This window comes from Sceloporus undulatus, chromosome 5 (genome assembly GCF_019175285.1).
Source record: "Sceloporus undulatus isolate JIND9_A2432 ecotype Alabama chromosome 5, SceUnd_v1.1, whole genome shotgun sequence".
NCBI lineage: Eukaryota > Metazoa > Chordata > Lepidosauria > Squamata > Phrynosomatidae > Sceloporus > Sceloporus undulatus.
Window position 1 is genome coordinate 72,970,199 of NC_056526.1, and position 25,127 is coordinate 72,995,325.

At 38.9% G+C, this 25,127-nt stretch overlaps 1 protein-coding gene across 3 annotated transcripts; it reads left to right on the forward strand.

The window, feature by feature from the left end:
* Positions 1 to 813: 813 nt before the first annotated feature.
* Positions 814 to 24,353, forward strand: ASB15 (ankyrin repeat and SOCS box containing 15). 3 transcript variants are annotated; one of them, XM_042466542.1, is made up of 10 exons: positions 814 to 904; positions 7,647 to 7,801; positions 8,344 to 8,396; positions 10,002 to 10,133; positions 11,216 to 11,374; positions 13,690 to 13,935; positions 18,205 to 18,376; positions 19,313 to 19,883; positions 21,981 to 22,134; positions 22,748 to 24,353. In XM_042466542.1, the coding sequence occupies exons 2-10, from the start codon at positions 7,680 to 7,682 to the stop codon at positions 22,918 to 22,920; spliced, it is 1,782 nt and encodes a 593-aa protein (XP_042322476.1). In that variant the 5' UTR covers positions 814 to 904; positions 7,647 to 7,679; the 3' UTR covers positions 22,921 to 24,353. The 3 variants fall into 3 exon arrangements, with proteins under 3 accessions (XP_042322476.1, XP_042322474.1, XP_042322475.1); XM_042466540.1 differs by lacking the exon at positions 814 to 904 and adding an exon at positions 1,160 to 1,374; XM_042466541.1 differs by lacking the exon at positions 814 to 904 and adding an exon at positions 3,800 to 3,909.
* Positions 24,354 to 25,127: the final 774 nt, after the last annotated feature.

Sequence of the window (25,127 nt, forward strand, 5' to 3'; positions counted from 1 at the left end):
GAAATAGGGAGGATAATAGGGAAGACTTGTTTCCCAGGTGCGCATGTGCAGAAGCTGCCTCTGTGCTCTGTCTCTCAGTGAGCAGGGAGAGGCGGGGCTTGATTGAGTACAACCAATCAGACGGAGCTTTCCGGCTGCGAAGCAATCCAGCCTTCAACGTTTAAATGATGGGCAGCAATTATGACCAATCAGGAAGGGTCTTTGTCTGTTTGTTTACCAGTGAGTGAGTGGAAAATAACATCTGTGCCCTTTAAGAGCTTTTGGACTTCAGCTCCCAGAAGCCTTTGCCATGTTGGTCAATGGCCTGGGATTTTGGGAGCTGAAGTCCAAAATCCCTTAAAGGGCACAGTCTGGGGACCATTCTAGAAATAATGCAGTTTGGCACCAGAACTTTAACTGCCATGGCTCCATCTTACACAGTCCTGAGATTTGTAGTTTTGTGGTCTCTGTCAAAGAAGGCTATAGACCAGTGAGTCCTCCAAGTTTTATGGACTTCAACTCCCAGAAGCCCCAGCCAGCTTGATCAACAGTCAAGGATTCTGGGAGATGAAGTCCAAAATACCCGGAGGACCACAGTTTGGGAACCATTGACCTTCCAATAACATCCAAACAATGATACCTTTATGGGGCCTAACAAAATGCACAATTACAAGCTTTCAAAGTCACACTGGCTTCTTCATCACTGATACCCCTAGAATACTCTACAGACCTTGTAAAACTAGAAATCCCAAGATTCCCTAGGATGGATATATAGTTGGCCCTTCACCTGATTTAAAGACATTTAAATGGTGCAACAAACCCAGGACAGCATGTGCTCCAACATTTTGCACATCATGAAAACCATGTTTGGCCAAACAGCATCAGAGTGTGGTCAAGCTGTATTAGATTTTGTGTTTTAACTTTTGTATGTTTTTAAGCTTAATTTTATACTGTTTTAACTGTGTTACTTTAAACTGTTTTTTTAAAAAACTGTTTTAAAGATGTTTTATCTTGTGGACCGCCTTGGGTCTCTTTTTGGGAGAAAGATGCCATAAAAAAATGCAATAAATAATAGATAATGGATAAAATAAGATGGCAAAACATAATGATGATGAAGAAGATGTGACAAGCTAGGAGAGGATGCAGCAGTTTGCTTTTGCCTGGACCTACAATGAAAGTCAAATTTTCATTCTCTTTTAGTCCCTCTCAGAGTTAATGGAGTGACTTGAGCTACTTGGGCAATTTGGAAGATCCCAGCCACAGATGCTGGCTGAATGTCAGGAAATAACTCTTCTAGAACATGGCCACATAGCCCGATAAACCCCCAAAAAACTATGGATGCCAGCCGTGAAAGCCTTCAACTTCACAATTTGGACTCAGTTTGGAACAACTCAAGTAAGCGTTGAGTTGTAAGAGAGAAACTGTGATAATTTAGGAGCAGCTGATGAAGTGGGATGACAGAAGATTAATTGGTACTGTCCCTGCTAAATTGGGGCAGTCGGAGAATATAATGGTATTTTTGCGAGGAGAACAAATCCCATGCTGGAAAAAAATACTTTGTATGGCTTGCAAACCCTAGCATTGACAATGGCTACTCTTGATAGGTGTTTTGGGAGTTGAAGTCCAAATATAAACTATGAAGTTAAATTGTTTAAAATAGGCAGTTAGACTAAGAGACCGAGAGAGAGAGAGAGCAGAGTTGCAAAGATATACATGGAATGGAGGGACGAGATGTCAGCTCCTGAATACTAAACTATTATATAACCTCCACACACATCCATTTTTGGCAGCCATTTTTGAGAAGGCTAACTTAAATCCATAAACTTCCTATTCACTGAAAACCACACTTCCGAATGATTACTCATCTCTCCGTGAGTTCTTCCAGATCTCCCCAGATCGTCAATTAATTTATTACCTAGTTCAGGATCTTTATGCTTGGCTTTACATCCTGCCTTGTAAGATGACCAGCCCCTTAAATTGGAGCCAGTGGTCCGGACCTTTGGCTCACCCTGCCTTTGACTCCTCTGGTGGAGAGGAAGGATGTACAAATGATATCTTGCTAGAGAGGAAGAAAGTATAGCCTGATGATGGCTTACACTGATGAGCAGGGGTTGCTTATGATTTATGAACTAAGGGTGCATCTACACATAGAAAGGATGTAGTTTGACACCACTTTAACTGCCACAACTCCATCCTACAGAATCCCAGGATTTGTACTTTGGTGAAGCACCAGCACTTTTGGGCAGAGAAGGCAAAAGATCTAGTAAAACTACACATCCCAAGATACCATAGGATGGAGCTACAACACTTAAAATGGTGTCACACTGCATTGTTTTTAAAGTGTAGCTGTGAGAGAAAGTCTCACCCTGAAGATAATGTGTGTGTGTAGCACTCTGAAGGATCTGATCCACTCATTTTCTATTCAAATTAGTTTCATTATGTAAAACAAAGCCTCTGATAATATAATTTATAGCTTTATTGATTACAAACAGATGGAAAAAGAAAACAATAACAGAAATAAAAGCAAAGAAAGGATTCTTGTTTCTCTGCAGCAGAATACCGGCACAACTTTACGTGCAGGTTGTCCCTGCAAAGTGCCATCAATAACTTGATCAGCGTCAATGGACCTCCATAGACATGGCACTAGTATTCCTTTTCTGACAATGAAACTACTGTTATATACCCTAATAGGATGGGATTTCTAGAGACTACCATGACATGTAAAGGTTGGGAGAGTCTCCTCTCCTTCCCCTTAGGTCCGAGGAAGAGAAAAGATTCCTGTCCTTATCAGTACAAAGGCTGGCAAAGCCTATCTCCAGCTGCACCAAGTTTATTGTTATGTTGCCATGTCTCTACTTTGCACAGAGATGCCCTGATGCCTCTCCAAGAAGTATACTGACAGAATGCAACAGGCCTGTAATACCACTACTCTATATGTAGACCTTAATAGGTAGGTCTTAAAGCACACTAAAACATATGTGATTATAAATACAAGATGGATGAGAAGTCCAACAACAACACTCGTTGCCAAACTTCTGCAAATACAATCCACTGAAGCATCCACCTTGCTGAGTTCATTAATAGGATTGACATTCCAGGACTAGTCTAGGCTCTAACATTTCATGGTGGGAAATGAGATTTAAGGATGTCACAGGAGGTGTGCCCTTGTGATGTTAACATGTATCAACTACAGTTGCAGAGTATACCATTCAAATACAAAAGCAATTCTAATAAATTATACATACTGTACATGCATGCATACACACACAGAGAGATAGAGAGAGAGTACATAGGTCTTTCAAAATAGTACTCTCACCCTGAGGGCCCGAGAAAATTTGGCTACCCTATATGGAGCCACTTGTACTGATAGGATAGGATATTAGTGCTACACGTCATAATTCCAGTATTAAAGGAACTAAGATAGTGTATAACTATATGTAAGTCCTTAAGATCAAGTGTCATTAGAATAACTTCAGGTTCAAATATGAGATCTCAGTTATTTCATAGGTTAAGCTTGAGCATTTAAGTATTTTTAATATTCATCCATCAAAGTGGATTAATGGCTTTTAGAATCTGTCTAGATGCAGTCCTTTCTGTGTTACAGTTAATCAGAACCATTGCAAACAGTTCAATCAGAATTCTAAATGTACGGTGAGATGACAGATTATTAGATGTCTTAAAGAGCCAATTGGTCCAGGCTATGGCTGTACACCACTCAGACCTCAGGTTACTTTTAATGAGGTTTTAGAGAAACAGTGTCATACTTTCCTGCAGGGCCACTTATGTTTCAGTTGCATAAGGTCAGACCTTAATTTAACTACCAACTGTGTTGTTAATTTTAGAAATGCCACATGACCCATCTCTTGCTAGGCCCATGCCTGCATGTTTGAAATTCAGGGCCCAATAAAACAATAGCAAGATTTTGAAAAGGTGAGAATCTTCCTTTATCTGTGGGTTGTCATTTACTCTAATTGCAGTGGTGTGAAATTAGAAATGCTAAGTTAGGAATAAATCCAAATATAGAATGCAATTAATAGTAGACAGTGTTGCTGTAAATAAATCTAACCTGCATGTTTCTTCCTCTGTTCCCTTATTATAAAAACTGGTAGAGATGCTTAGTTCACTCATGTGCTAATTGGAAATGGTTAACTAATTTCATCTGTCACATTAAAAACCTGTCCAGTTTGCTAAATGGACACAGTACACAGAATGTCCCTTTCTATGAGCATTTAAATCATTGTGGTGAATTTAGTTGTCGGGAGGATTTTAAATAAATTGTCTCTCATTGAAATCTGTGGACTTTGAAGTGCTAAGCTTTAGGTGATATATAACCCCAGAATGCAAAATAACATTGTTTATTTGTTTTGGGTGTTTTTTTTAATCACCTTGAACTAGAAATGAAGCAATATCATTTTAGCTTGCTACCGTATATCTGTGAGCAGATATATTTGTGGATTCTTCCAGGAAATTAGCTGATCTTGGTAAAGGCATATCATCGGAGGCTTTATCTGCCCTCGACAAGAGTGTGATGATGTATCTCTATGGGACATGAGAAGGCTATGATAGTAGATGACTCATCTAGACTTCTGCTGCTGAGTGGGAGGAAGAGATCAAAATGTGCGTGTGAAAAGAACACATCACAGCTTGAGTGAGCCAGAGGAAAATGCAGAAGGAGCTGAGATTGCGCTCCGTAAACATCTCAGTGTACTTTCCACCTACCATGGAAGTGGTTGAAATGGATTTACTGTTGAAATGTTTAGAATTTGCCTTTGTGTGTCTCTATTTTTGCACATAGAGACAAGTATTATGAAATGCCAATAAGACTCTGATAACTTTCTTCCCATGGAAATCAAACCCAGAGCTTGGAAGTAAAAGTAAAAAGTAATGTCATGACTTGAAAAACAGATTAAGGTGATTGGGGGCTCTGAAGCATTTTCTTGATTTGTTCAAGTGTTTACTTACTACAGTATTCAAAAAATACTGTAGTACATTAAAACAGAATTAAATTACTACCAAGTGCAGAATAGGAAGTTGAGGCATTAATTCTATTATAAAACATCCCTTAACGAAGGATACGACATATCTGTGTAAAACCATTGCCCCATTGCCTTAAGATACTGATGAACTACTACTCCCATCATATCTGACTATTTGACAGAATGGCTAGGGCTTTGGGGAACAGGAATTCAGCAAGACCTGAAGGGATGCAGAACCTCAGCTTTGATACAGAATAATACAATGAAGTAGAAATATTGTGTATTAACTATTTTGGATGGGAAACATTTCAAACCAGACAGATGTAAAATCATATCATCTAAATGCAGAAAAACTAGGATGTATTGGTGACTGATAGCCTTGTGGATTTGATACAACTGGAAATGCTTAATGGGCACCAACACTAATTGTAAATGAGGTCTTGGTATAAAGAGCCTTCAAAGAATACACATTTATCTAAGTACAGATCTTCAGTTTTGTAAATTCCAAATCCATTTTTTGGGCATATTATGAAATGCTAGTCTAAGATTACATAGAGAGTTTGATGTAATCTACACTATTGTTGTGTTAGATATAAAAGAAAGCAATCAAGAGTAGATCTAGAACCTTGAAAGCCAACTTATTAATATGTCAATATATTATTTGTTACTACCCAGTCTTCTAACTAACTGGTTTTCTCAATGACATCAAGTAAACAAACAGCTTATAAGTGGAGAGTTAATTACAAAGCTTGGTGCCTCACAAGTCTAGATGAACAAGGTGGTTTCCTGCATCACTTACCGTAAATCCAATCTGGAACATTATATCTCCTCCTTTTGCATCAATGTTGAAGCAAAAGTCATGTCCTGATCAGAGCAGCAGAAGCACTGTTACTCTTGGAAGGAACGTCATTATCTAAAGATCTGGGAGAATCCATCCTGAAATCCGGTTTCACTTGCACAATCTAGATGTAGGACTGTCAGTTCTTGGTCAAATGTTCTTCAACCTAAGTGATGTCTGGAAGTAATCTCATTGAGGTAGTAGCAGAGATCACAGTATGTCCTGGAAGAAGTCAGAGGCCAAGCCCTACAATCTTTTTGATAGGTTCCTTAATGGAGCCTAGGATTTGTAAGCTACAGTTTGGCAGCATGAGTTCATGATGCATCTTAACTACTAATAGGCTACCACCTATAATACTGAAACAATTAAGATCTAGTAGTTCAGTTGCTGAAAGTGTTTTAGTGTGAGGCTCGTAAGGACCAGTCTTTCTTTGAAGCTTAGCTTAAGGTTAGGAAGTTCTGCTTAGGGTTAGAATATGTTGTACTAGAATAGCAGGAAATGGCTTGTGTCATCAGTTCAACTAAAGATGGTAGTTTCTATAGTAATTTGTGATGAACTCTAAATATTCCCAATATTTATATCTGTAATTTATCACAGTAGGAAATCAAACCTATACCCAACATGTGGAAATTGAACATGAGAGAAAAGGTGAAAGTATCTTGCTTCCCAAAATCTTGAAAACACTGTATAATCATTTTGCTTGGAGCAACTTGAGCATTGACTATGCTAAACAGAAAGATTTTCTTTGGTATCACCTGACCTTGCTTAAGGCTTGTGTGTAGCATGAGCGGTTTGGATTCTATGGGCCCATACAGACAGACCAAAATAAAGCTGATTTGGGTCACTTTGGAGGTATGCTGTTAAAATAATGCAATCCTAAGGGCTGCACCACAGCTTTGGCACAGCTTCTGGCCTCTAAGGACGCATGTATCATTTAAACAGCATCCCTCCAAAGTGACCCAAAGCAGCTTTATTTTGGACTATCTGTACAGACCCTTTGTTCTACTAAAGTTTTATAGCTGTTCGAACTTGCTTGAGCTAACTAATTATTGTTGTTGTTGTTGTTGTTGTTGTTATTATTATTATTGTTGTTGTTATTATTATTTATATCCTGTCTCTCCCTGTATTGGAGAGAAGCGGGTAACAACAAACAAGATGTTTATAATGGAATTTCCCTCTCCTGAGGACAGAAGAAGCATGGTATTTTCTATTACTGTATTATCTATGTTAAGCCTTGTTCCTCAGTACTAAAAATAAAGAGATGCATGAGCATACAGATGCTTTGTTTATTTGTGGGAATAATTGTGTCCAAGATCTGATTGCTGAAATAAAGTCATGTGCCTCATTCCCTAGAAAGGAAAGGGATGCTGCAGTGGAGTTTTTATTTGTTGGAAAAGGCCCTTCACATATGTAAAGTTAAATCTTTAGGATTCAGAACTGGAAAAGTCCAGAATTCAAATCTTGAGTTTATCAGATACTTGTGCATGATTTTTTAATATGAAGAATGAAGAGTGAGTTGACTAAAACTGTTGGTCAGTTTAGTTGTATAAATTGTTTACTTTGGTAGCCTGAGATTTTGCATTTCTTTATAATTGCGCACAGTGGATTTCAATTTACAGGTATTGGGAAAACATGGTGCCCAGAAATATGACTTGACATGGGGGGGGGGGGGGTCCATACTTAATCTCCCTATGCTTTTCTTCTCTGTTACCTCATCTAAAGTTAAGACGCTGTATTTTCTGATATATTCTTATGTGTCCATTAATCCACTCTCTTTTTAGAAAGCAATTACTAACAGGTCAGTTCTCTTTGGAACAATTAGGCAAAATGTGTCCTTCCATTTATTCTTGCAGCTAGAAAACAGCTGATTAAAACATACTAGGAAAATGGATGACAATGAGGAGTCTGAGGAAGACCACCTCACTGACTATGCCATTCAGTTTAGCATCCAGGCATCTCTTGAAAATCAAAGAAGTCAACAAACCTCTTTGCCCAGTCATGAAACAAGGTTTGTAGCATTCTTATTGCCAAGTTATGAATCTTTGACACTATAATCCCTGAATATTTTAATCTGTTTCCCTCATATCTGTAGTGTGTTGCTTTGAAGTCACTTGTAGGTGCCATTCCTAGTATTTTGGCAGCATGGTAGTACATAAGATATTATGTGCAATACATATTATAGTCTGATTTTTTTTATTGATGGCCTGACTCAATCTGATGATTTAGGATGTATATTAATATTTTTAAAAGAACATATAAAAGTCCATTAAAGAGGCTTGGCATATAGATGGCATGTTTGAGTTGGTCTTGGAGATCACAATTAAATGACTAGAAGACATTGTAGAGAAATATTGTGAATCTCACCCTTGTATGCATCTACTTTTTGTGTTGACTAGGAACTGCATGCACACATACACATACATTCACCTTGCTATTAAAAGCACTTTTGTAATTCTTAAGACTTACACTGTGAAACATCAGCTACATTTAATGAAATAAAAACAGTGGTGTGTGAGATAATTTATATCTTTTCTATCACTTCTTCAATAGGTTTGTTCCAGTCAGTGATCAAAACAGGAAACTTATAGCTGCCATAAGAGAAGGTACAAGTATTAAATTACAACAGTGTTGGGAGAATTGTATTAGTATCAGTTATTGTTATTATGAATGATAATTGAATTTAAACTTATTATTGATTGTCACTGATTGTACTTTTTTGCATTTCTTTGCCATTTTAATCCTACTGTTAGCAAAAATAAACACTGGAGCTGCTTCAGCCATCGACAGTCCCTCGGCTCTCTTCTGGACTCCCCCTCAACCTTGCCTCCCAATCCTATACATACCCTACCCAGCATGCCGTGTGTGTGTGTGTCTGTACTTGTTTTTAGTTGTAACACAAGGCCTGAACAGATAGGCCAAAATAAAGTTGCTTTGGGTCACTTTGGAGGTATGCTGTTTAAAAATGATGCATGTGTCCTAAGAGGCCAGAAGCTGTGCCAAAGCCATGCTAAAGTGACCCGAAGCAACTTTATTTTGGCCTGTCTGTTCTGGCCCACAATTTAGCAATGATGACTATGTGATTTAATGAAACAAAGGAAAAAAAGTGGGGGGGGGGGGGAAAGGGGGGGGGGGGAAGAAAACCTGATTGTTTGGGGATAGCGAAGTGGAGACTGATAACATGTGACTGCCCAATCCCAGAACTAGCCAAGAATCTGCTATGTAGTTAATACAGTCAGCCTTCCATATCCATGGATTCAAGCATCTTCAGTTTGAAAATATTTTAAAAATATATAAGTTCTAAGAAGCAAATTTTGATTTTGCCATTTTATATGAGGGATTCTGTTTTATTAGGCCATTGTATTTAATGGGACTTGAGCACCCACAGATTTCAGTATCTACAAGGGGTCCTGGAATGAAACCCTAGAGGATAACAAGGGCCCACTGTCCTGGAATAACCCTCATTGTGCCAAAACATGCACTTTCTCAGTCCCTATGGAAAGGCAAATTTGTGCAAATGGGTCCCCTGTGTATTCAAGGGATCATAGGAAACTACATTTTCCCTGTATATGAATGAGTATGTTTGCATGCAGGTACATGCGTGCAGGTACACCATCACTGTAGCTATGAGGAATGAGGGCATTGTACCCCTCTAAAAAAATCTGCTCACCCCACTGAAATTGTCAGTGAAATTGGGTAACTTAAAACTTCAGTTTTAGAAATAGAATGCAAAGAAAAGGGGCAGACAATGTTCCCAAAGGAATGCAAACACAGCAAACAGAAGAGTTCTAGGTGTGCATGATTTTCATTGTGTAATTCTGCAATGTTAGAAATTTGGGGGGGAGAAGAAAAATCATGGGGGGGGGGAGAAATTCTTATTCTAGGTGTGGGCAATGCCCTGATTTTGCCTCCCTTTCACGTTTACTTATTTGGTGCGTACCATTGCTAGGACATGTTCCTAACATTAATGGTTGCAGAATTACTTATTCCTCTTGGTTCCTAATAGTTCAGTTGCACAATCACTTATGCAATGATACAGCTTCATATATCAGCATTAGTGCATATTTACATTATAGAAATGTTGAACGGGATCTTGACCATTGTCTTTAAGGCAGTACTTTTGTCTTTTTGAAGGGCAACAGTCAATTTTGTTTATCATGAATTTATCATTTCTCCCCTCCGCATTAGTCTTATTAATTTTTTTCCTTTAGGTCAAGTCTATGATCTTCAAAAATATGTGAAATGCAAATATGCTTTGGATGAAGCTGACGAGAGAGGTTGGTTTCCTATACATGAAGCTGCTGCGCAGCCAATTCAGCAAATACTTGAAGTAATATTAGATGGTAAGTTAAAATAGATTATTTGTGATGGTGACAATGTGGCATTGTCAAAATTGCTTAAAACCTTTCACTCCTTTTCACTGTGTCCCACTGCTGCCACCAGTATGTCACGGGATGGCAACTATCCCACCCATTTGCCACCTAATTTGTGACTCAACATTCAATCTCAGTTCTCACCTCTAGTGCCACCTACAGTTAAACTCTCTTTAGATGACAGCCCTCTGGGTCTTCAAATTTCCCACCACCACCACTTGGCGCTAATTACTCATTCACAACCACACACCAACTATCTGTTGTGTTCCAAACTAAAAGACTTTATTCTCTATTGGTAGCATTTTGAATATGTTTCTTTAAGCACTTCAGGCAACTGCTTGTTGAACAAATCAGGTTGAATGCAATAACTTTCTCAATGGATGGCATGCAAGATGGATACGATATATAAATACTTTAGTAGTTACAAGATTTAATCGTTTCTTTGGCTTATCTTTGTAATTGTTTCTTTATAGCTTTTTGTTCCTTTTCAATCTAAGCTTTCAAGTCATTTCCAATTTATGGCAACCCTATGGTGAAGGAGACTTTCTTGGCAAAATTTGTCCTGGGGAGTGGAGGGTTGTCATTGCCTACCTCTGAGATGCTTTTACTTTTTTACTACTAATTTTTAATTCATGTACAATCAGCCCTCCGTTTTCTCAGGGGATCCATTCTGGACCCTCCTAAAACCGGAAACTCTCACATATTCAAGCCCCATAGGCTTGAATGGGGAGGCGCACCCCATTTTAACTCCCTCCATTTGCTCCTCATGAGTAAGTGAGGGTTGCGGATCTGAAGTCCTCACAAACAGAGGGGCAACTGTACTTGTTTTAAACCATGTATGATCCATCTTAGGTCCCATTTGGGAGAAAAGTAGGTTATCAGTTAAGTAAATAAATTCATCTACAGTACTTATAAGACTGGTTGATAAGCTAGATGTTTTCAGTTTCTGAAACAACTTTCATGTGTCTTTCCACAGTTATTCTTGTTTCTTTATATAATTTTTCATGTGACAATATACTTACACAGTTTTTTTGTTTCAAAATTATTTCTAGCGTCTTATAAATCTATGTGGGAATATAAAACAGGTGATGGAGAGACACCCTTGACATTAGCTGCTAAGTCTGGCCATGTGGCAAATGTCAAGACGTTATTGGAAAAGGGGGTATGGCCCAATACTACTAACAGAAAAGGAGAAACGCCTCTTCTGATTGGTAATCATCTCATTTATGACTTTTGGTGGTGTGATTTTTTTTAATACCAATTCTTGCAGAATACAAAAATAAAATGTACTGTTACAAGGAAATCTGGAAGCCCAGCATACAAACCTCTAATCACAGGAGCCTTTGGTATTTAGGCTATTATCTGCTCTTAAATTACATTTCATTTTGTTTTTCTGTGACTCTGAATTATTCCTCTTTGTCCCTGTACTGCTCTGTGCTTATTTTGAAAGCACACACGTACAAATCAGTAGAGGAATGAAAAGGGAACAGTTCAGTAGGCTGGGTTGTTTCTTCAGTTTCTAAAAGGCATCAAAAATTGTATTATTTGGAGCCACAGAAAACTGCATGTTATCCTGACCCCCCCCCCCCCGCCATAACCTCTTGATTGGTGCCCAAATTAACAAGGAACTCACTAGAAAGAGGTTGGAAAAGTGCTGCCCACGGGTGCCAGGGCCCTGCAGTTTCTTCCATACATCACCCAGATTTTTCAGAATAAAAATTAACTGAAAAATGTCTCTTGCACCATTAGGGGGCATGGGGGCCATTTCTCTTTTTGGGAGTGGTAGCAAGCTGTTCTAGCCCTGGGGATCTTTTTTTTAAAGCTAGAAATGATTTCTCATCACTTCTCATTTTGAAAAAAAGGCTTCCTCCTGGGGAACAGAGGCCAGTGAAAGGAGTAAGGAATCTGCTCCAGCTTTGAGTCTGAACACTCAAAAAGAACTCTCCTAGATGTATTTTGGGAAGAAGGATAAAGAACTTTGATAGTTTCTGTAAAGTTTAGCTAAGTCCAGAGCACTAGTGGCTCAGTGACAATGGAGGCATAAACTTCTACTGCTCCTGAAACTAAATGAGGAGAGCAAAATCCTCCACAAAGTTTCTAGAAGATAAGTAAAATAAATTATTTTTTATTAAAATAAATAGGAACAATTAAGAGTGGCACATCAGGGAAAGAGCAACTAGCTCTCTGAAATCTAGCAGAGGTTATCTTTAACCCTCTGCATCAGGAATTTGCCCTCTTCTGTACTATATAAATTGCTAGAAAACCGAGACAAAATTCTTCTCCATTGCATTCGTTAAATCAAATATTTAAATCAGCATATACAAACCAGAGTTTTAAGCGTTAAAAGCTCAAAGCCCTGAACCAGGATAATATCTCAGGTTTGAGGAGGGATGATATGTCCAGGAGTGGCTGTGTTCAGCATCAGCAGGTGCACCAACTGCACATTTTCTCTGAAAGCTGGAGGTTGTTACAATGATTCATTATTTCATTATTTCTTCATTAGACTACTGTAATGCACTTTGCTTGGATCAGCCCTTGAAAAGTGCTGAGAATCTACAGCTAGTATAAAATATTGTGGTCAGGTTGCTCCCTGGTGTGAGAGCCTAGGCATTACCCATTCTGATCCAACTGTGCTGCCTTCCAAGGTGAATTGAAGATGTTGGTTCTGACTTATAAAGCCTTAAATGGTTTGCGTCCAGCATATCTGAAATATCATTTTCTCTGATGTAGACAAAGCCATAATTTTAGTTTCTTCTATGGAAGTTGTTGTTTGTCGCAACAGTCCAAGGGACTAGGTTAGTGAAAAGAAAAGACTTAGTCTTTTCTGTTTTGGCATCTCGATTGTGGAACTCCCTCCCCAGGGATATCAACCAGCCTCCATCATTACTGAATACCTAACAGACAGTCCAAACAGTATCACAGCCCTTCACCTTTTGAGTTGCTTATTTTTGTATTAATAATATGCTTTGGGGGGGGGGGTCTGTTTTCCACTTAATTGGGACACAGCAGACTGATGCAATCTTGAATGCTACAATCAGAAGCATTATTCCTGTCCCAATTCCTCTTCACACCACAAACTGCTCACAGATCCGGGGTGGAAATGTCAGTATGCTATACTCGAATCAACAGGAGAATAGACTTCTGTTGTTGGTGCCTGGTAGGTCAGGACTGGGGCATTTTTACAATCTCTACATCTTCTTGACACTATTCAATATGTAGGGATCATGAATGCAGATCAGTCACAGATGTGAAACTCTGAGTTACACATTCTTAACTGTGGTCGTGAATTCCAGCCACTATCTTTAAACTGTTTTGATTGTAAACAATGCAGAAATCTTATGATATAGGGTGGAATATAATTTTTTAATTAATAAATACATAGTGTCAAGTGCTCTTTTAACTTAGGTATTCTTTCAAATTAAAATCCCTTTACCTTTAGTAAAGAACTCAGTAAAAAAAATCATTGCACAATTGACAGTTTTTAAATGCTACATCTAAACTATTTTTTGTCTTCTTACATTTCAAGCAGTGAAACAGGGCTCACACGAAATGGCTTCAGCTCTGATTGAGTACAACTGCACAGTCAACCAGCCATGTGTAAAACGTTGGTCAGCAATGCATGAAGCTGCAAAACAGGGTCGGAATGATATTGTTGCTCTTCTTTTGAAGAATGGTGGGAACGTACACTTGAGAGATGGATATGGGGTAACTCCATTAGGAGTGGCAGCTGAATATGGCCAATGTGATGTGCTAGAGCATCTAATTCACAAAGGTGTGTTGAGAACTGTGGGAATGCTTTTAACCAATGACATCTTCTGCTACAAACAGGTTGTCTGTCTCTTTTTATATTTGCTTCAATAAATTTATAAGCTTCCTCTGTCAATAGCTCTATCTGGAGGATAAAAACCTACCACTAGTATACCTCAAAATGGTCCTTGGACACTTAGCCAGGATCTATTTGAGAAGGTGCACTTCTTGTATTTTTCTTCCCCCCCCCCCCCTCCCCGATTCCTGGAAATGTTTGGTACCAAGTGACAAAGTAAACCATATCATCTGAGTAGCACATGACAAAGAAAGTTTTTGTGTCCACTTCAGCCAATAATTACTTACTATGGCCTGTTACAGTGATGCATGCGTCCTAAGAGTCCAGAAGCCACACCAAAGCCATGCTCCAGTCCTTAGGGCTGGAGCGTGGCTTTGGTGCAACTTCTGGACTCTTAGGACGCATACATCATTGAAACACCATACCTCCACTGTGACTCGAAGCAGCTTTATTTTGGCTGTCTGTAACAGGCCTATATGTACTTGTGTATAAGTCAGCCTCATGTATAAGTTGAGGGCAGGTTTTGGGGCCAAAATTATGGATTTTGACAAGTCAATAGTAAAACTTAGGGGCATGTAACAAAGACTGTAAAGGACAAAGTAACAGAAAATGATGCCAAAGAACTTATGAAATGCTGGCAATACTGACTCTAAAGGCTGGATGGATGAAGAGGGAACTACCATAAATAGACTCCCTAAACTTAAAGGGCTAAAGCACCAGTAACAGGAGTCATTCAGGCTAGGAGGGGGCTTTACGTGGGGCTCCTCAGAGCCATTCCACAGAGAGATGAAAGCTCCTAAGCCACTCCTGGCTGTCACCATCATCATTTTCTTGCCCACGTATTCAAAAAGGTCTTTTGCCACTCAATTCAGAGAAGAGGATGGTTCCTTTTTTCATAAGAGTTAAGGTACAGTCCTTACATTGACCTGTGGATAGGTCTACCCAGGTTTTTAGGGTCAGTTTTCTGACTAAAATTTGTTGACTTATACACATGTATATACTGGATATATACAGGCAAATACTGTACCTGTTAAAAGCCATTAATATTGGTAAGGGTCATACATGACTGCCATTGTAGATAAAATGGTAGATGAGCTCTGCAAAACTGGTTCTCAGCCATGAAGCTGGCCTTGGTCACCTACAAATTTTTCCTTGGAAGACTGTAGTGATGATACAGAGGCATGATTTATATATACTTATTTGAATTCCTTGAAGCAAGAGCAAATTAGTCTGAAAGGTCCTATAGCAAACATTTCCTTTTCACTGTTTCACCATAGCTATTCATAAGGCTATTCAATTTAGGAAAGCAAGAAGATATAACAACCCTTGACAATTTGTGACATGTAGAAGAGATAATTGATTAACATGTAATATTATTTTTGTAGTAGAAAATTGTGCCGAATAAATAAGGGGAAAGCCATGTGCATACAACCTCATTACTTCCATTTTCCTTTCCTTTAAGGTTGCCATACCCGAGGACCTCCAAACCAGGAAAAATGTAGGACAAGGTTTAAAAATGTAGGACCTTTTAAAAAAATTTCCTGGCCAGAAAATTAAAAAAAAAAGGTCCTATATTTTTAAACCTTGTCCTCCTTCCCGGCTTGGGAGGAAGCCTCGGCTTCCTCTCAGGCCGGGAAGGGGCGCAGGGGCCGCCTGTCATCGCAGCCATCACCTTGGTGGCAAGCAGCCTCCTCCTCCTCCCAGGCCCCGGCGAGGCCTTGGAGGACTCCGCAATCACTGGGGCCTGGGAGGGAGCGTCTCCGCAGCTGGAGCTCCGGCCGTGGAGAGCGCTCCTATGCCCCAACGAGGCCTTGGAAGATTCCGCGATCGTGGAGCCGAGCCACCTCCAAGGCCTCGCTGGGGCCTGGGAAGGAGCGTCTCCACGGTCAGAGCTCCGGCCGCAGAGAGAGCTCCCAGGCCCCAGCGAGGCCTTGGAGGCCCCCGCGGTACGCGCGGGGTGGAGATGGCCACGGATGGTGCCGTCCTGGTTTTGGCTCCAAACCGGACCGGGACTGGGTTGGCACTGCCCAAGCGGGATTGCCCCGCCTACAGGCGGGATATGGCATCCCTACTTTCCTTACATGAATTCTCATTATAAACAGGCAAAACTGACTACTGAAGAAACATCTGTATCCAACTATTTCTTTCTTTCTTTAAATGTTTATCTTTTCTAAATGAAAAAAAGCCACTGGGGCATCAGCCTATTTTAAAAACAAGAAAGATGGTTATACAAATATAGTGGTCTCTGTTCCCTGCCTCCAAGAGCTTGGAAAAGTTACATCCTACAAAAGTGCACATGCCCACTGGCCATGCTGGCTGGGGAATTATGGAAGTTTCCCAAGATTTACTTTTACCTTTTCCTCTACTCCCCAGGCTGAATCTACACTGCAGAAATAATGCAGTTTGACACTGATTTGCCACAGCTCAACATTATGGAATTCTGGGATTTGTAGTTCTGTGAGAAATTTAGTCTTCTCTGTCAGAGAGCTCTGGTGCCTCCCAAACTACAAATCTCTGGATTCCATAGGATGGAGCAATGGCAGTTAAACTGATGTCAAACTGCATTATTTTTGCAGAGCAGATGCAGCCCAAGTGACACCTGAAATGAAAAGTGATTCTACTGCTTCCAATAAAGGTTTAAGCCTGGGCCTACCAAAGTGCTACAAGAAACATTATGATGATTCTAATGCATGCTTAGTAAAATTTGTTTCGTTCAAGACAAAACAAAAATATAATTCAAACACTGTTGGTGAATTCTTTCATATTTCCTAAGAGCTAAGTGGGATTTTGTAATGCTTGCACTTGTCATCGAATGGAACAGCATCCATTTGCTAGATGAATTGCTTCCCTTTTAGCCCCATGCCCTCCATCAATTGATTCCAGATATTTGGGCAACCTTCTGGAGTTGGGAGAAACAGAGGCAGGTTGAGGATAGGAAGGAAATTTTTCTTGCATAAACAGTTTTCTTGCTTATACAATGTTGGATATCATACATTCAGAAGGATCTTTCATTTATCAGTATCAGACTCTATGATGTTGATTTTCTGTAGGCAACAAATAAACAGGTAATTTTTTTAAAAAATTACAAGAACAAATCGAAAACTATGATTTTATACGAGATTATTGCATGAAGCATCCCTCCCAATGCTGTTGCAGCTTTTTAAACATCCGAAACTGCAACAATTCTTATTACACTATGATGTAATTGTGCATTGATAACAGGTTGCTGATGCATCTTATCGCACTACCTCACTCTTTACTCATCAGCTATCCAAGATTTAAGTCTTGCTTTCTTTGAGAATGTTGTGTGTGCGCACATGTGCGTGTGCAGTCGCACCCCCTTAAATCTCGTTTTTCCTGCCCTAGATGAAATGATTGTCTCCTCATCACTAAGAAGTCTTGCTTTCATTTGGAATATGGTGTGTGTGTGTGTGTGTGTCAGTGAAACCCCTTTAAACCCCCTTTCTTCTGCCCAAGACAGATTGCCTCCTCAGCAGCATGAAGTCTTGCTTTCATTGGGAATGGGGAGGAATGCAGTGAAACCAATTTAAATCCCATTCTCTCTGAATTACCTATGGCGCATAATTCAATAATGGGTTAACTGCAGAACTAACAGCTATTCATGGGATTTTCCATTCATTAAAAGCAGGGGCAGAAGCACAGATTGACTACAGGATACTTACTGCCTAGCCATAAGGTCTTGTGATAATATCCTACAATTACAGTTTCAATCCCACTTTTTTCCCACTATTTAAGAACTGTGTGATAATCTCCTGTGTTACATAAAAATGCCAGAAGTTATATTATATTATTCTAGAAAATGAAAATATATTTAAAAACAAACAAATAAACAAAAGCTAGCCATTTGGGATCAGGCATAGAATAGGTGGTCAGTCAGTACAAAAACCTGGTTGCGTTGCTTTTCCAAACAGTAGTGCAAAACATGAACAGTAGTGCAAGACTCTAGACTTAATTAATGATCTTCCTCTTTTACTTTTCATTTGGTGGTACTTCCAAATTCTGATGGCGCCAATGATGTCACTGTGAATAGTCATCACTTATAGCAACAGATGCCTCATATCTGACTGTTCAAGAACATCAGACGTACTAGTCTACTCTTAGGCAATTTTTTTAAAAATCGGAAATGATTAAATAGAGTAAGAAATTGGTTACACAAATTATTTTGTATGAAGTGCCTAGTTTGTCTTCTTCCACTAGGTGGTGATGTGCACGCTACAGCTGATGATGGCTCATCAGTCCTCTTTGAAGCAGCTGGAGGTGGAAATCCAGACTGTATAGCTTTGCTCTTGGAATATGGAGGAAGTGGTAATTTGCCTAATAAAGCAGGGCACCTTCCTATACATAGAGCTGCATATGAAGGGCATTATCTGTGAGTATGCTTCCTTGTTCTTTCCTAGTTCACTATATTATTATTTTAAATACTGCAATGCTCAGTTATGGGTAATGGTAAAAACATTTACATGTGGGGTAAAAATGTTTCATTTAGGACCATTATAAACGTATATAGTGCCTTACAGGAAAACAAAAACAAAAGAAGGAAAAAGAGAGGTCACTCACAGCCCAGCATGCAGTCTGAGAATGTGATTCTGTGCACACTTACCTGGGCATAAGTCACACTTTACATAGTGGGACAAAAGGTGCATCTACACTGTGGAAATAATGCAGTTTGACTTTAACTGCCATGGCTCCATTCTACATAATTCTGGGATTTGTAGTTTTGTGAAGCACCAGCACTCTTTGGCAGACAAGGCTGTATACCTTGTAAATGGCAAATCTTGGGATTCTATAGAATGGAGCAATAGCACCTAAAGTGTTGTCAAACTGCACTATTGCTAAAGTGTAGATACATACTTAGATCTGAGTAAACATGTGTAGGGTTACACTAAATAATGAATTTTTATTTAACATTAGCAGAATTACCAGCTCCACATGGTTTAGGATTCCTTGTCCTGCACCCCACCATAGTGCTTTCCCATCCACCCCTATGTAGCCTCTTTTTTCTTTCTTTCCACACTCCATTCTCCCCCCCCCCCCTTGCTATCTGTCTCTCCCTTCACCCTAGTATCCAGCCTTCCATTTTGCTTACTCTCCTTAGCATCTTCTTATTAGGCAGCATTTCAATTGTATGGGGGGACCCTGCTGAGGAAAACACCATTTGGTGCTGCCTAGAGGCCCTGTGGAGAAATGACTCTCCACTCCTGGTTAACTCTCCTGATACCTTGCATCAGAAGATACCACTCTGGGCAAGAAATGTTAATGTTGTGTTTTTCAGCCATCTGTCAAATTCATATTTATTTATTTGCAGAGCTTTGAAATATCTCATTCCAGTTACATCCAAAACTGCAATTCAGAAAAGTGGCCAGAGTCCTATGCATTCAGCTGCGGAAGGCCAAAACCCACAATGCCTTGAGCTTCTAATTGAAAATGATTTTGATGTCAATGTCATGCTGGCAGAACACATTTCTCAAAGTTATGATGATGAAAGGAAAACAGCGCTTTATTTTGCCGTTTCCAACAATGACATTCTCTCAACTGAAATCCTGCTGCAAGCAGGTGCAGACCCAAACAAAGACCCCCTCAATTGCCTCCTTGTAGCAGTGAGAGCTGGGAACCATGAAATAGTACGATTACTTCTCTCTTATGGTGCAAATGTCAACTGCTACTTTAACCTTGTGAATGACACCCATTTTCCCAGTGCCATTCAGTATGCTTTGAATGATGAGATAATGCTAAGGATGTTACTTAACCATGGATACAAAGTGGATCTATGTTTTGACTGCATGCATGGTGACATCTTTGGGAATTCCTTTGTGTGGTCAACCTTGGAAGAAGATGTGTTACCAGGTTGGACATCTTGCGTTGTTAAAGATAATCCAGTAAGTACATTCTGGGATTTTTCCTTTCTATAGGTTGGGTCTTATTCAAAATGCTTGTGATCAGAAGTGTTTTGGATTTCAGGGTTTTTGTTTGTTTGTTTGGATTTTGAAATACATGTACAGTTGGCCCTCCATATCCATTGATTTTTCATCCATAGATGGAAAATATTCCAAAAAATATAAATTTTATAAAAGCAAAGCTTCATTTTGCCATTTTATATAAAGGATACTATTTTACTGTGCCATTGTATTTATTGGGACTTGAGAATGTACAGATTTTGGTATCCAGGGATTTGGAACCAAACCCCAGTGGATGCCAAGGGCTCACAGTATTTGCATATATGTACATAATCCTATATCTTGGAGATGGGACCCAGGTCTAAACATGAAATTCATTAATGTTTCATAAAAATAAAGCATAACAACAACAACAACAACAACAATAATAATAAATCTTATATACAATATTGTTAATAATTTTGTGCATGAAACAAAGTTTGTACAGTACACACTGAACCATCAGAAAACAAAGGTGTCACTATCATGAAAAAAGTTTTGTTTTTTTGGAGTATTTTGGATTTCAAAATTCTGGATAATGGAGTCTCAGCCTGTATACTCTTCTTAGTATTCTTCTAGATAGATGGCTCTTAGTACTACCTTTTGACAGAAATGGTACAGCTATTTTATTTTTCCTTCCTTAATGGATGCATTTTGTGCTAATAATAGAAGAAAACAGAATAATATAATTACAGATTCCTACAGATGGAAGGCACCACAAGGACCATATAGTCCAATTCCCTTCCATGCAGGAATACACTTTTGGAATATCCCCATCCCAGGTTTTTAAAAGACTTCCATCTACCATAAAGAGAGTAAGCAGAGTCCACTATCTCTGGGAAAACATGGAAGGATTCTGAAGTGGAAGACATTGTCATAATTGTCTGGCTTCCCACCCACCTCATTCTATAAATGAGGGTGATTGTATCTTGAAATAACTTTAATCATCATTTTTAAGTATAACAATTTTTTTACTGGTTACCGTGGGATTTAAGAAACAATTCACTGTGATTAGACTGCTTTCAAAGGAGAAAAGAAAAAAAGACTAAGATCTGTATGAATGTTCATCTCTGCTTCTATTTTTAGCTCTGATAACAAAGGCCAAGTGTAGAGTGAGGCTGAAGTTGCTAGCAAAACATCTCAACACATGGTTTATGTTCATACTGCAGCTGATAAGGGTACTTAGGAAAGCATACCTAACACTGGTCAATTGGTCCAGTTGTCTGCAAACAAGAAGCCATGGATATATTGAAGGCAAACTAATATAGTGTCGTTGACTTCAGAAGAACCTGATCTGATCATTCTGATGCCTTGTGCCAATGGTTAAAGCCAAGGGCATAATTATTAATGAAATACTAACAATAGTATATGCACTGTTATGTGAGTAGAAAGCCCAAATCAATAATTATTATGTCACAATGGTGGAAGCTGAATAAGTCCACTAACAATATCCCTGCATGGCATTCAGGTTGCCTCTTGGCTAATAAAAGCAAAGATGACTGGCTTCTATCTGTCAGCTCCTTGATTAAGGGACAATTGCCTTAGCAGGAAAAAAATCAGTCTTCCTTTGCCTTCCTTGGTAACCATAAAATACTGCTGTTCTCTTAAAGAATAATACTGCTGTTCTCTTAAAGAAAAGCTGTTCAGTTATTTTGCTTTAAAATGCAATATTAGTAGAATTATTTTGAAGATTGAGGTGTTGGTAAGGCAAACATTGATTAATGTAAAATAATATATTTATTTGCTCCTTAAAATACAGCATCAGTTTAAATAACATATCTACTTGCTCCTTAAAATGCAGCATCATAAAATATCAGTTTCTTTCTAATCAATGAGTAGAAATGAAAATATGCCGCTGTAACCTATTAAGAAATTTCTTTCAGATTTAAAGCAGTGGCATAATATTTGGATCTTTGCATTGTTTTCTCTTGAGATGTATTTTTGAATCCTGCATATAATTATTTTTAATATGTGCATATTTTTATTACAGTAATTACATCTGAAGGTATTTAGTATAACATCAGACTTGCTTCCTTTCAGTTCTGTGACTTTATCACTGTTCCTTGGATGAAACATTTAGTTGGACGTTTAATTCGCATTTTTGTAGATTATATGGATTATGTTCCTCTTTGCACAAAACTCAAGTTTGTCTTGGAGTCACAAAAAGAATGGACAGAGATCCGAGAGATATTAGGTAACTGCATACTATTTTGTTGGGACAGTACCAGTAATTCACCTCTATAAAATAATAATTTAAATGCAGGCTTTATTTGTGCTGGAACCATAATTGTGTATCTTAGGCTAGTGTTGTGTGCCTTCAAGTAGCTTCCAACATAAGGTAAACCATGGGGGTTTCTTGGCAAGATTTGTTCAGAAGAAGTTTGCCATTGCCATCTTCTGAGGCTGAGAGTGTGCATTGCCCAAGGTCATCCCTTGGGTTTTCATGGCTGAGCCTAGTCTTCAGACCCTGGTCTCCAGAACTGTGGTCCAACACTCAAACCACTATGCCATGCTGGATATATACACTGAATATATTCTGCCAATATATTCCCTGCATGGGAATGAATATGCTCTCAAAAATAGGGAATAGTGGCAAGATCAGACCCTAGACAGTTCTGTAGACTACTTTTTTTTTGTCTGCACTGAGAGCAGTTTATGCCATTGTAGCCTCCTAATATGCTAATATGTGTCTAATGTAAGCCATATCATGAATTAAATGTTGCTGTGGCTATAGCACAGGAAATGCATTTTAAGGGTATGGTTTCCATTGCGTTTCTCCCTGGCTTTGTTTTGTTTTTGTCTTTTAGAGAATCCTCGTCCACTAAAGCATTTGTGCCGCCTGAAAATACGAAAGTACATAGGACTAGAGAGAACACAGAAGGCATTATCAATGAAGAAGCTTCCACTTCCACCAGTTCTTAAAGCATATATCTTGTACAAAGAGTATGATCTTTATGGAAGAGAACTATGTGAGCTGTGATTGCCAGAAATCTAGACACATTCACATGGAGGTTGAGCCTAGCTGAACATCTTTCAATGTACTACACTTGTTGCAATCAAGATGCCACACTGGTAAACTATGGGAACTACAGTAGATCCAAAGATGGCTGTTACATCCTGAAGAATTGTTTAAAAAAACTATTGTTGTGCCTGAGTGTTGCATGGGAAGACTAACACCAAACCCAAAAATAGTCTTCTGCTTGCATAATCCTAATCACAAGGACTAGTATCCATCTTTCTGTCCACTGTGTGAACTCTTGCATTACATCTTACTTAGGTGTCTGCATACCAGACATAGGAATTATTTTCTTCTGTTTGTGATTCTTTGGCTCACACACTCACACACATGCACTCTCATATGGTTTTATTATGATAGAGATAACATCTTTGTTTAATATTATTAATATTTATATAATGCATGCAGTATGTGTGTGTGTAGACACACATGCATTGACAAAATTGAAGGAGGCCATTATGGGTTGCCTACTGGTTTTGTACAGAGACAGCACATTTAAGACGTGCATATCAAGACACTTAAGATATGTGTAGAGAGGTGGGTAATGATCAACACAGCCATGTCATTATTGTGAGCAGTCCTTTCAGAGGTAATCTGCCTACCAGAAAGCACATTTGCATATGGTTGAAAGACTGGATGGTCCCAGTGACTTTTTACAGCAGAATGTGCAAAATGTCTGGCAGTTCCTCTCATTTACACAAAAGATTACATATAGATGTTTCATCCCCTCTTTCACTGGCAAACGATGGCAGTTATTTTATTTATTGCAGACTTTAAAGAAACTACCCAAGACTTTGAACTTGTTTCTAAACACAGACACCATGAATAGATAATCAAAGTCTCTAATAAACCCAGAGCAGATTCATGTTCCCTGAAATGAAAGCCATCAATGCTTTCTCTGGTCCTTTCCCTCCCAATCTGAAAATCCCATGCAAGTGGACAAAATTCTTCATTTAAGGCAAGGATTTTTTATATATATATTTAGCACGAGTGTGCCTATACACATACTGCCATGTAGTGGAGGGCTATGCACATCTCTTTCATACGGCTCAGTTTGTAATAAACTGTAATGAAATATATTTAATTTTCAGAGTGTCTCTGGAGAGTTGCAAAGAGAATAATCAGTGTGCATTGCAGAAATACCCAGGCTAGAGGGACAGATTTAGCTAACGATTATCTATGTCTAATTAAACATGTTTTTGTCAATTTCAGGGCTTTACTAGGGAGTGCAGGGGGTTTAGGCTTCAACAGGTGGCATCCTAAGGAAGGGAGTGACACTACAGTTCCCCAAACATCTGCCTTTTGGCAGAAACGTGCTGTGGCATTTGCTTGCATCCCTTTAAAATTTTGAAGAGATTATGTGACTGGGGTGAGGCTCAGTTGGAAGAGAAAAGAGAGATTCCAGTTTTTTCAAATTTAATTTTAAAGTTTAAAGTTTTATTTTAAAAAATAATTTTATTAGATTTTAAAAAAAAATCTTTTAAACATCATATCTTACCAAAGTTTCATTTTAACTACATGAAACTATGTACATGTAAATACATTTAGTCTGTGTGTCTGATATTGCAATTTAAAGGTATACTTTTAATTTTACCAGTTGTTTATGGGGATTATCACACAAAGCATTTCCGTGCTGGAATTGGTGCCCAGACACTTCAGAAGCGCAGAAGTGGGATAGCCAGTCGTGCTTCTGAAGCATCATTGAGGCGGCCTGCTCTTCTCTTATTTATGAATCATTCGCACAACAGCCATTTTTGTAGTAACGGAAGTTCCTGTTACTACAGAAATGGCTGCTCTGTGAATGATTCATCAACGGGAGAAGAGCGGCACACACTTCAGTGACACTTCAGAAGCACGAGCGGCTATCTCACCTCCACGCTTCTGAAGCGTTTGGGCAATAGTTCCAGTGCGGTAAGTGCCTCGTGTGATAATCCCTTTAGTCACAACTATTATATTAAGTGATATATGGGAATTATGATTTATGAGTAACATCAGTACAAAAATCATTACTAAGGACTCTGTATGGTATGGTATGGGAGGAGTTTGGGTGGATAACACCATGAGTTACCACACGAGGTGATGCCACCCCTAGTGATGCCATTGGTCTATTTACAGGTGGCATATAATTTAGCCTATTCCTTAGAAGTAGTTAACAATTGCTGTATTACATT